Source organism: Condylura cristata, unplaced genomic scaffold, assembly GCF_000260355.1.
Source record: "Condylura cristata isolate star-nosed mole 26May11 unplaced genomic scaffold, ConCri1.0 scaffold00017, whole genome shotgun sequence".
Classification (NCBI taxonomy): domain Eukaryota; kingdom Metazoa; phylum Chordata; class Mammalia; order Eulipotyphla; family Talpidae; genus Condylura; species Condylura cristata.
Window position 1 is genome coordinate 7,691,046 of NW_004567118.1, and position 11,314 is coordinate 7,702,359.

Below are 11,314 nucleotides of genomic sequence, written 5' to 3' on the forward strand. Positions count from 1 at the left end.
CGTCTGCCTCCATGTGCCCCCGCCCCTTGTCAGCCCCAGGTCAGCCTGATGGAGGGTGTCGTCCCACAGACCCCCAGACGACACAGGAGGTTGGAGGGTGAAGATCTATGGCAAGATACCAGCTCCTGAACGTGGCAAAGCCCTAATCTGAGGGCACACTGGGTGGAATCCAAAATGGCTTCTTGGAGGACAGCGTGTTGGCTCCGGGGCGGGAGGAAGGACTTGGGGGTCGTGTGTGCAGAGTCTAGAAGAAGCAGGAAGTTCCCTTGCTGTAGAAACTGTCCTGGATGATGGTGAAGGAGGCTGGTGCAAAGGTGGAGAATAGAGAGCTCTCCCAAGTGGCTGAGTTCAGGACAGAACCTGCTTTCCAGCCATTTCTTCCTCTATCACACCCTCAGGCACCACGAGGAGGAGACAAGCCAGTGACCAAGACTGGGTCATAATATTCGTCCCCCAGCTTTGGGGCAGGAGCCCCTGGAACTGTTGTGGGATGGAGTTGCCCAGCACGAGGGCATAGCCTCGGGCCAGCATAGGCTCCCTGTCCTGGGATGCAGCCGGTTAGGCAGCAGGGAGCCTGTCCCAGGACTCCTAAATGGTGGCATCTGTTCTTCTGCTAGTTGTCCACAGGCTGTGACCTTTGTCAAGACTTCACTGAGGGCTGAAAATTACTGTCCAGAGACGTCCAGAGGCAGATTCTCAAGTCAACTACTTTGAGACCACAGGCCCAGACGATTCCCCACCTCCTGACATATTCCCCGCCTCCTGACATCCGTCTGGCCTTCCCACAGCCGACCTCACCGTGGGGGCTGTCTGCCCTCTACTCCCTCCACCAGAGCCCACCCCTCTCCCTGCCACCTTGCCCCATGTTTTCCTGTGCTGTCCCTTTCAAGTTGGCTGACAGGGGGACGTTTACTTCCTCTAGGAAAATCCAGCCCCCACCCAGAGCTCCCAGACCAATAATCAGAGACTAGAGTCTGCTTTGCAGACAGTCAAGAATTATACCCTCTGTGAGGTGTCAAAGTCCAGTTCACAGAGAGTGGAGCCCTGTGATCCCCAGCTCCTTCCCGCTTCAGAAAAGGGTGCGGTCTATATAACTACCTGCCGGCCCCACCCCCCCACCAGCCTCTGTGCTCCAGTACTAGGCCCCCAGCCTTGCGTTAGGGTGCGTGCATGTGTGTGTGTGTGTGTGTGTGTGTGTGTGTGTGTGTGTGAGAGAGAGAGAGAGAGAGAGACTGTGAGCTTCACATGCCCACACACACATTCCTGAGAATAACTTGTTTTCAGGACTGATGCTATAACATTTGTATGAAAAAAACCTAAGACAGAAGCAGCAATAGTCATTTCTTATGTAAAAGGAGCCCCCATAACCCCATTCTTCAGCTCCTTAGAGCTGCAGCACCTCCATACTGTTCCAGAGGAGGGTCTTATCTCTTATATCACTAAAAATACCCATCAAGGTGATTCTCCCCCTCCTGGGCAAGAGGCCAGATTGTACTTCCTGGGTCCTCCTGGTTGGGCATGGCCATGTGACTCCTTCTGACCAACCGCTGTGAGCAGGAGGGAAGTGAATCACTTTTGGGCTGAAATAACTCAGCGCTGGGTGAGAACCTCCCAGCTCTCCTTTTCTGCCCATGCTGTGGAAGCCTCCAGTAGGATGATGCTTCTGTCAGTCTGGGTGCCTGAGTGGCCCCCACCAACTCACACTGTAATATAGTGGGAAACTGGGGGGGATGGGATTGTCATCTCCTAACCTGTTTATCACCTCAACATCTCCTACCCTCCAGCAATCTCTGCAGAAGGGATTTCCTTACAAGCACAGAGAGCCTCATGTCACCAAGGTTCAGCTTTAAGGGGAGGATCACGGGAAATCCTTTTCCTTCTCCCATACCTATGCACAGAGATCACAATCTTTTCCTTGTGACCTTAATTTTGACAATCATAGTAATAGCTGCCATTTAATATTTATTGTGGCCCAGGCACAGGGCTAGGCAATTTTACATCTAGAATCCCACACACTTTTCCAGGTCACTTTCAGTGACTTCCCAGCTGCTAGGCCCATGGCTGCTTGTTGATCTTCCTGGTATCTCTGTGGCACGTCTCCCTGCCCATCCCACCTTCTCTGTTCACTGTCTTCTCTCTTCTGGATGTCAGGCACTGAGCTGGTGTTGGAGACCCTAGGACTTATAGCAAAACAGCCCCCTATTCTTGCCCATGGAACATATCCCGTGGCTGGCAGGCAGACAAGGGCTGTCGATTGGCAGGCAAGGTGGCTGCCAATTAAGCACCATGCTGGCTAGCCTTTAAGCACCATGTGTTGAATGTGTACATGGGGATTGGCTGCTTCCTCCCAGACTTGAGTCCCTGGCCCCTTGGGAAAGGCAGGACTGGAAGAGAAAGAGGGAGGGGAGGTAGAAACTGAGAAAGCGAGTAAGGGGAGAGGGGTCAGGCTGAAGGAGTGTGTCTCTTGGTTCCAGCAGAGTAGGGCAGCCAAAGTGGATGGGAATGGGGTGATACTAATCCTGATTCTGTGACTGGGGCCCAGCGGAATTAGCACAAATCTGCGTACCAGAGACACACTACCAGGACTCAAATTCAGAGCAGCGAGTAAGATCTCTGAGTTTAAAGTCTAGTGGAAGATAGATAAGTCAGCTGTTACTGCTAAGGTGGGCCTAAGAGCAAGGGGTCTAAAAAGCCCTGGGAGAAAGCCCATAACCCAATCTGGTGGGGTCAAAAAAAAATAGGGGGCCCTCCCTGGTGGTACAGCAGGTGAAATGCAGCACTATGCAGCTATCTGCAGCCACTGCACCATGAGTTAGATCCCTGGCCAGGGAGCTGACCCACATGGCACAGCAGCCCTCTCCTGACCGGCCCACTGCTCCCCTCAGCAGTGTATTTCATCAATCTGCCTACTCTGCTCCCCACTCTCTCTGGTGAATCCTCTCACTTTCTGCACCTTTGGCCTGTACCCCAGTTCTTGTACGCATAAATAAGTCTTTGGAAAAAAAAATGAACTGTTTGAAACCCGAAGAATGAGTAGATGAAGTGAGAAGAAAGAATGATCTAGACAGAAGAGATGGCTTTTGCAAAAACCTTGAGTCTAGAGGCTGGCTCGAGGCAATAGAAAAGTATCACTGGGGATTGAGCAGCGGAGAGATAAGACTGGAGAGTTAAGCCAAAGCAGATCATGCAAGAACTGGAAAGCCTCCAGAAGTAGAGAGGTATTGAAAGGTGGAGCAGGGAAAGTAAATCTGTTACTGAGACTAAACTGGGAGCCTCAGCTTCCTTATCTTTAAAATGGGTTGAATAGCATGGCTGAGAATTAAATGAGGTAATCCATGGAAAACAGTGGTTGGCACGCAGGTTATACATCATTCGGCTATGACCTTCCATTGCCAAGCCTTGCACATGACTCTGATGGCCATAACCACCTGCTGTCTTAAGTAAATATTTACTTAGGCATCTGTCTCCCCCACCGAGAAATGAAGCGTGAGAAAGACTATGTCTTAATCCCGTGGGGGTTTCCAGTTGCCAGCACAAAGCCTGGGGCATGGTGGTGCCTGGTGGGTGCCAGTCAAGGACTGAACGAGAACAAGGGGCTAGACAAAAGTGGTGGGGTTCAACCGCAGGAGCACCGGCACCACCTGCTAGAAGGGGTCGCGCTTCTGGGAAGATGGGCTCCCGTCCCAGCACTCCTCCCTACCTCTGACCCTGCCCCCCAGGAAATGCAACTTTTTCTGAGATAGCCCTGTGTGAGGAAGAATGGTAAGATGAAATGCTTTGAAAATCGTACTGAAAACGCGGGTGACACCCCCCCCCCCCAGGTTTTGACTGAGTGGCTTTCAACTGGAAAAGCAAAACGCCTTCTCTGAGACAGCTGGAGCTTTGTGGGTGAGCAGGTCGCAAGACCCAGGAGGAACCAGGCTGGGCTTGCACCCCAGGTTCGCAACACTCCTGTCTCAGTCATCATCAACTAGACTGGGGACCCACTGGAACCCCCGAGGGAGCTGGGGCAGGTCGTGCAGGCAACCTGGGGAGGAAAGCGATTCGTTGACATTTATCCCACAATTTCAAGAAAGAGGAGCCAAGGAGATGGGCGGAGGCGGGAGGGAAAGGAGGAGGAACGAGGTCTGGGGGCGGAGGGGTTAACTTGGGTTTAGCTAGCGGAGGAAGGGGCGGAATAAAGGGCCGGAGGCGGGCTCGCGGCGCGGCCTCCGGAAAACAACAGGCCCCGGCGAGCAATCGCTGGGTTAAGGGGGCGGGCCCGGGGGCGAAGCCACGTGCCGGGGCGAAAGCCTATTGGCTCGCCCGGAGTTGTTTGTGAGCGGCCATTGGCCGCGTCGGAGCGCCGCTACGAGCCCATTGGCCGGGGCCTGGAGGGCCGCCAGGCCCGGAGCCGGGAGGAGGCGGCCGAACCGCGTCGCTGGGCCGGGCTGGGCCCACCCGAGTGCGAGCGCTACGCGGAGCGCGGAGCCCGGAGCCCGAGCCCCCACCGCGGCCGCCGCCGCCATGCGCTGGCTCCGCGCGCTGCTCAAGAATGCGTCCCTGGCAGGGGCGCCCAAGTACATAGAGCACTTCAGCAAGTTCTCCCCGTCCCCGCTGTCCATGAAGCAGTTTCTGGACTTCGGTATGGAGTGGCGGGAGGTGGCTGGCTGGCAGCCGGGGCCGCGGGGAGCCGGGCGGGGTGAAGGAGGGGGCCGGGCCTGGACGGGCTCTGGCCGAGGGAAAGAGAGGCCCTGAGTGACAGGGAAGGGTGCTTCGAGGGGTCCAGGCAGGAAAGGGTTAACGCGGAGACCCGTCTGGTGGCCCGAAAAGATGACGCTTCCCAGGTTGCAGACGTTCTGACCGGACTGTTAATGGGAAGTGGGGGTCCCTGGGATCAGGGATCAGGTCCAGGGTGCTTTCCTGGGCTTTGTGAGGGGTCGTGGAGAGCAGGGGCAGCGAGGTGCCCAGTGTGTACCCAGGCACATTAATGGTGGTTGTCCCGGAGCCTCTCCCAGAGGGGGACGAGGAGAAATGCCAGGGGAGGGTGGCTGCTGGTGAGAACAGCAGGCTGGGCAAGGGGCTCGGCCATCTGAAAGGACACTTGGACTGGGCTGGACACAGAGGGGTCAGTTTGGGGAAGGGGCCTCTGAGAAGATGCCAACAGGAGAGGGGCCCAGGACGCGGCCACCCCCGGAAGGAGCTGGCTGCCAGCCGTCCCAGTGGGCAAGGACACTTGAAGATCAAGCCTGTTCTTGCCTGGCTGTCTGTCCACAGCTGGACAGAGGCCCAGGACACCATGAGGTGGAGTCAGGAGCTTTGTACCCACCCCTGGCTGCCCCTGGGTTCCCTGGTTGGGATCCCTCACCCCCAGCATTCTGGGGGTGGCGTGAGAGCAGGAGCAAGGCTGTACCAGCATGGTGACTGAAACAGGCATTGTGTGGGCTGTGTGTGTCCACACGGTATTTCCATGGTGCCGATGGGGGTGTCCCAGTCTCTCAAGAGTTGAGGAGCTGGTGTCTGGCTCACATTACAACTGCGTCACCAATGGGAGGGGGGCAGAGGCAGCAGACATGGCACAGGGCACCTGTTCCCCAGGACTCACTGGCCTGACCCCCTGCCCCGTTTGAGCCACCTCCTTGCAGAAAGCCGCCTGGGCCCATTCTTAACAGCTGCCCAGTCCAGGCAGGATCCCAGTTACAGAAATGTCACAGCCAGGAGGGACTCACAGTAGAACTTGGTTCACTTACACTGCTGAGGGGAAACTGAGGCCTTCAGAAGGATGGTGACTTACCCAGAGTCTGGAAGCTAGAAGCAGAACCTGGACTAGACCTGGACTGACTCTGGATCATGCCTATTCATTCTCCTGCCTCTCTTCATCTTGAAGTAGACCAAGGACCAAGGAATACAGGGCTCCTGCTCTTGGGCTCTGGTCATAGGTAGGCATGGGTGCAGGGCAGCTGTGCAGTGGGCACCAAGTCCAGCAGGATGCTGGGGGGCTGGGCCCTGCATCCCGGCAGCTGCAGTGATCCAGGCACAGCTCCCCTCAGCCAGGGCTCATCCAAGTAGGGATAGATTTCCTTCTGCACTCCCAGAACCCCCCCCCCCATGTGAGTGCTAGGAAGAAAAATATAGAAGAAATGAGGTAACTTAGGCCAGAGGCAGCACCCAGTGGGCCTGGGATTGACCCTGTCCCCGAGATTGACAGCAGGCAGGCTTCTGCGGGGCTAGGGAGCGTGTGCAGCCTCCCAAGAGTCAGGTGGGCTGTGGAGGCGGCATGCTCTTGGGGACTAGGAGAGCTGGCTTGCTCTTTGCCCCTGGTCTTCTCTCCTCTGAACCCTGAAATGAGCGACATGGTTGGTCAGATTCCTGAGCTGACCTCTGGCTCCAGTGGGTACCAGCTCACAGGCTCACTGTTTTCTGTACCCCTAGGGTCCAGCAATGCCTGTGAGAAGACCTCGTTCACCTTCCTCAGACAGGAGCTGCCGGTGAGGCTGGCCAACATCATGAAAGAGATCAACCTGCTTCCGGATCGGGTGCTGGGCACACCCTCGGTGCAGCTGGTACAAAGCTGGTGAGCCTTGGCTAGGTGCCCATTGCCATATGCCTCTGAGCATGGAGGTGGGGTCTCCTTGCTCCCAGCAGCTTTGAGGAAGAGGAGGTGGAGGGAAGGACACAGGCTTCGAGAACCAAGGAGTTGCCCAAGGTCAAGTAGCAAGGCTAGCCAGAGCAGAGGTCACGACTAAGCACGTACACCTACTCTGTGTCTGTGGGACAGCCCGAAACTTACCAGCCTCCTTTCTCTGGATACCCAGGATCCACCTAGAAAATCACCTTTCACAGTCAAAGCCCCAGGTCAGCTCATGTCAGCTTTCTCCACCAGCTCAGCACCTGTTGGGTAGTATTTACCTGGGGCAACTTTGTGGGAAACAGAAACAGAAGCAAATCTTCAAGCAAAACACATAACCCAAACTGTTTGGGGTGTTGGAAAACACTCAAATAGGTAAAGGGTTAACCCATTATACCCCAAAAAGCCCTTGCAGGGGCAAAGGCCCTAAGCAGATTACACAGAACAGCTGTCGCAGGGAATCCTCCAGAGGTTTGCCTAGGAAGGCTGTCCAGGGGTAAGCAACCAGAGGGCAGTAACCCATGGCCAGTCACGAGAGGAATAATCAGAGTTTGCTCTGGAACTGGCCTGTCAGCTCCGTAACTGGCCTGGTTGTCCTTGGCCTCTAGTGGTTTCTCTGCAGAGACCTTTCACTGGTTCTCACAGCCACGGGGCAGTGGGGCTCAGCTGTGGCTTCCTCTGCGTTCAGGGGCACGTGCCACACCTCTTGCCCAGTACCATGCTAGGTATAGGAAAGCAGCAGTGGGGGCAGCCAGGTGGGAGTAGCTGAATGGGGAAAATGAAAGAGGGTCACCCGGGGGCTAGACAGTGACTGGAGCCTGCTAGACCGTGACCGGAGCCTGCACAGCTAGAGTGACTTTTATTTAAATTAATCAAAATATAGGTCAAAGGAATACGATGGGGTTTCCTCACTGCCAGCTATGTGGACTTTGACATTTGGAAAAGGCAGACAGACAAGAATGGTTATCACTGCCAAACACGGTTACAGCTTTGCAGGCTTCACTGCTGAAGCCTGGTCCAGCCTGAAGACAGACACATACATGCCTTATTCTCAGTGAGGTGTGGCAAGGAAGGCAGCTGGTGTGCTGGGCCGGAGCATAGCGCACAGTGACACTAGCACAGTCAGAGTGGCGCAGTAGTCGAAATGGACACACAGTGTTGGCCATCCGGGGCTCCTCGGAGAGCCTGGACCTAGCAGGAGGGAAGGGCAGTCCAGGCCAAGGAGTGCTATTGAAGGTGTGGAGGTGGGAAGGGCTGGATCGGGCATCCAGAACTTCCTTGGAAGAAAGTCCATCCTGGGCTGCCTGTGGAGGTGGGTGGGCTGGTGGGCAGAGGGCCACGGCTGTTTGTCACGCGGCCCAACCAGGTCACTCCTCACTGGGCCCGTGCCACGGCTACCCAGCACCTTCGAGCCAAGCTGCATTTCCTGCCACGGGGAGCTGTGGAAGTTTTGAGAGGGACAGAAGGTGCCATCTGTCCTCTCCTCACCTCCTCCGGTTCTGTCCGGCTGGTGGACCTGGCTGCTGATTCCAGGACACGGCTTCGCACCCTCCCTGAACACTGTGTTCTTGGGAGAGCTGCGTGGTACACGGAGGGGTGGAGCAAGGAACTGCTGAGCAGCCCCCCACATTCTGTGCCGGGACGCAGTGACAGGCGTGACTCCTGCCTCCTGACTACTCTGCGACGCTCCCTTAACCCTCGTGTCCTGGGGTGCGCCCTGCCGGCTGCAATGCTCCCTCCGGCTGTCTCTCTCCAGAGGGGGTTGGAGTTCCGCCTTCTAGGCACTTGTGCCCCCCACAGAGGCCCTTCCTGAGAATCATCTCCCCACATGGGAGCTTGGCATGACTGATTCTTCCCTCAAAGCTTGGGAGTGGTGACAGGCACCAGCAGGAGGGAGTGGAGTTACGCAAGAGTGGACACTTCCGGTGGGTGATTCAGCTCGGAGGAGAGCAGGCCAAGGGATTACGGGAGCGTCGCGACACGCTGAAGAAACAGCCTCCTGAGAGCGGGCAGCAGGAGACTGAGCCGAGGGCAGGAAGGTCTTCCTGACAGGGACGAGAGTGCAGAACTCCTCCAGGAGAACCCCTTTGCAGCTTGGGTGATGCAGGCGGCAGCGGGAAGGGGGCAGGGTCTGTGTGAGGCAAGGGGTGACCCCCCAAGGAGCCCGCAAAGGGTCGCTAACGCAGCGTCTCATGAATAAAGAGCAAAACCTCTCCTTTGGAAAACAGAAGAGTGCTGTCCAGGTGCTATTAGTAATAACAGTGGTAATGATTAATAAGGGGTGATAGGTCACGGAGCAGGTGCTCAGTTGGTGAGATTCTGGGCAGGAATCACTGGCCAAGTTGAGGATTCTTGATTCTAAGTAAATCTGGTAAATTAGTTCAGACTTGAACAGACTCGGTCTAGCAGGACCCTGTTTGGGAAGTGAGTGGAAGGTGGCGGAAGGCCCAGGGCCTGGCATCGGCGGACGTGTCTCGGAGACTGTGCCGCTTTCTAGAGGCATCGTCCTAGGCAGCACACAGGGCCTCTTCCTGCCAGGTGGGGGCCTGTTCCATTTCTAAGATGTGAAAGCGCACAGCTCTGCAAACGCTCTTCAGAGCCCCCAGTGATGGGAGCTAGGAGGTTACGGGAAGTTGTATGCCAGCCCCGTCCCAGCGCCTAGAAGGCGTAACTCCGATCCCCTGTGGAGAGAGACAGCCGGAGGGCGCTCCAGGACATGGTTAAGGGAGAGTGGAGAGGCAGGAGTCACGCCTGTCACTGCGTCCCGGGAGCGGGGGTACAGACAAGGTGGCGGGAGGCGGTCTGGCCAGCACTGCTCATGAACTTCCCTTGCATGTCAGCCTTGGACCTGGGGGGCCCCACCACCACCCCGCAGAACCAGTGCTGGTCCTTGAGTAAGAATCCCCACCACAGCAATGGCTGTGGGCTCCTGAGGCCTGCTCAGCACCAGGCCTGGGCTGCACCTTAGCCAAGCCCTCCCCTGAATCCCTGCTCCTCCCCTAGCATAATCCTGGAAGAGACCACGACCTGCAGCAGTCCCACCAAGTGCTGACTGCTCTGAACCCCATTCTGTAGATGGGGACTTGAGCAGCTCAGTGGCCTCTTCGGGCCACAGCCAGCAACAGGACCTACGTAGGCCTGGCTCTGGGCCGGTACCCGCCACCTCAGGACAGCTTCCAGAGGTGGGGCACGTGTCCCCTACGCACATTGCCTTGTGTGTACCTTGTCACCAGCAGCCTGGACACTGGTGTGACAGTGCCCCCACTCACACACGCCCACAGGCACAGACTTGCTCCGCTCTGCTCCCTCCTGCTCCAGCACAAGCCTGTGCTGTGCCCAGCCCAGGACACACACGCACACTCTCCCACACACACTCCCTGCCCCTCCCAAATTCCACCCCTTTCGCCACCCAAATCAAGGCCTTGCCCTGGCTAGAAAGCCCTAGAAAGGAGGGCTGAGGGCCAACAGAGTTCATGGGTGCGGACAAAGCTCCAGATGCATCAGGGAATCGTGAGCAGCTTGTTTGCTGCTGAGGCCAAGGCCCCCGGGCGTCGTCGTGGGCCCCCAGCCTGCCTGCCTGACGGCGAGCAAACCACAGTGACCAGCGACACGGCTGTCATCGAAATGGCTTCCGTGCCTCCCGTCTAAGCCCAGGTCTTTTTCCAGCCCTCAGAGAAGAGGCCGCCGGGAGCCAGTGCTGCTCCCTCCGGGTCTCCTTTGACCCAAGACCTGGCCCCATGAGACCTGGTGGCCACTCATGGGCGCTTCAGGCCAGGGCAGGGCTCTCCAGGGAGGGCTCATTCCTCTTTTCCCTCTGCACCCAGGACCCCCCTGCAGGGTTGACAGCAGCAGGCCTTGAGCCCCCACCCTGTCCTCCTGTCTGTCCGTGCCTTTGCTCGAACTCCCTTCGCTCACCCAGCTGTTTTCAACATCTTGGGAAACTGACCTGACCCGAAGCAGGTGGAGGGGACAGCAGGGACCCTTTGGAGTAGAAAGGGCTCTCTGGGCTCTCCGTGGGCTCCAACGCACCCAGGGACAAAGCCGGGCATGGCCCACCCCCGCCCCAAGCGCCCCACCCACCTTCAGGCCCGAGGCAGACTGACGCGCCTAGTGCCGGCCCTGACCCACGCAGCCTTGGCCTCTGCGCTGGCCTTTGGTGAGCTCCCCTCTCCATGTAGGCCCCGGTCTCCTCATCTGCGAGACCGCACGCCTGCAGCCTCTTCTCGGGCACTGTGCTAGGATTCTGAAGCAAGCGCGCCAGAAAGGGGAACATGAGAAAATTAGCGGTTTTCTTGCGTAACTTGCTATGTTGTCAGGGAGGTGCACATAGGATGAAGCAGTGAGAACTCTGGCGAGGCAGCGTGTCACCCGGCTCAGCTCTGCAGGTGTCTCTGGGAGGGAAAGAACCAGGGCGAGGTCTGGGAGCCGGGCGGGGTCCTGGCTCGGGCTGAGCGAGGTTCCTCTACACGCAGGTATGTTCAGAGTCTCCTGGACATCATGGAGTTCTTGGACAAGGACCCCGAGGACCATCGTACCCTGAGCCAGTAAGGAAGGGCCCTGCTTGGGGTGGGGGCAGGTGCAGGCTGGGGTGCCTTGGTCACAGCCCTGGGGCAGAAGCACTAGCAGGGTGGTGACCCTGACCTGCGAGATACCCAGTCTGAGGGGGCAGACAGGCCTGTCCTCTGTGTGTCATGAGTCTGATGGGGG

General features: G+C 57.4%; 1 protein-coding gene across 1 annotated transcript in view; it reads left to right on the forward strand.

Annotated features, from left to right (window-relative positions):
• Positions 1 to 4,335: 4,335 nt before the first annotated feature.
• The window catches only part of PDK2 (pyruvate dehydrogenase kinase, isozyme 2), a 12,997-nt gene continuing 6,018 nt past the window's right edge, over positions 4,336 to 11,314 (forward strand). The window contains exons 1-3 of the mRNA XM_004684331.2: positions 4,336 to 4,624; positions 6,412 to 6,553; positions 11,080 to 11,151. Of these exons, the coding sequence (XP_004684388.1) occupies positions 4,507 to 4,624; positions 6,412 to 6,553; positions 11,080 to 11,151 (332 nt within the window). The 5' untranslated portion in view covers positions 4,336 to 4,506. The remainder of the gene's footprint in view (positions 4,625 to 6,411; positions 6,554 to 11,079; positions 11,152 to 11,314) is intronic.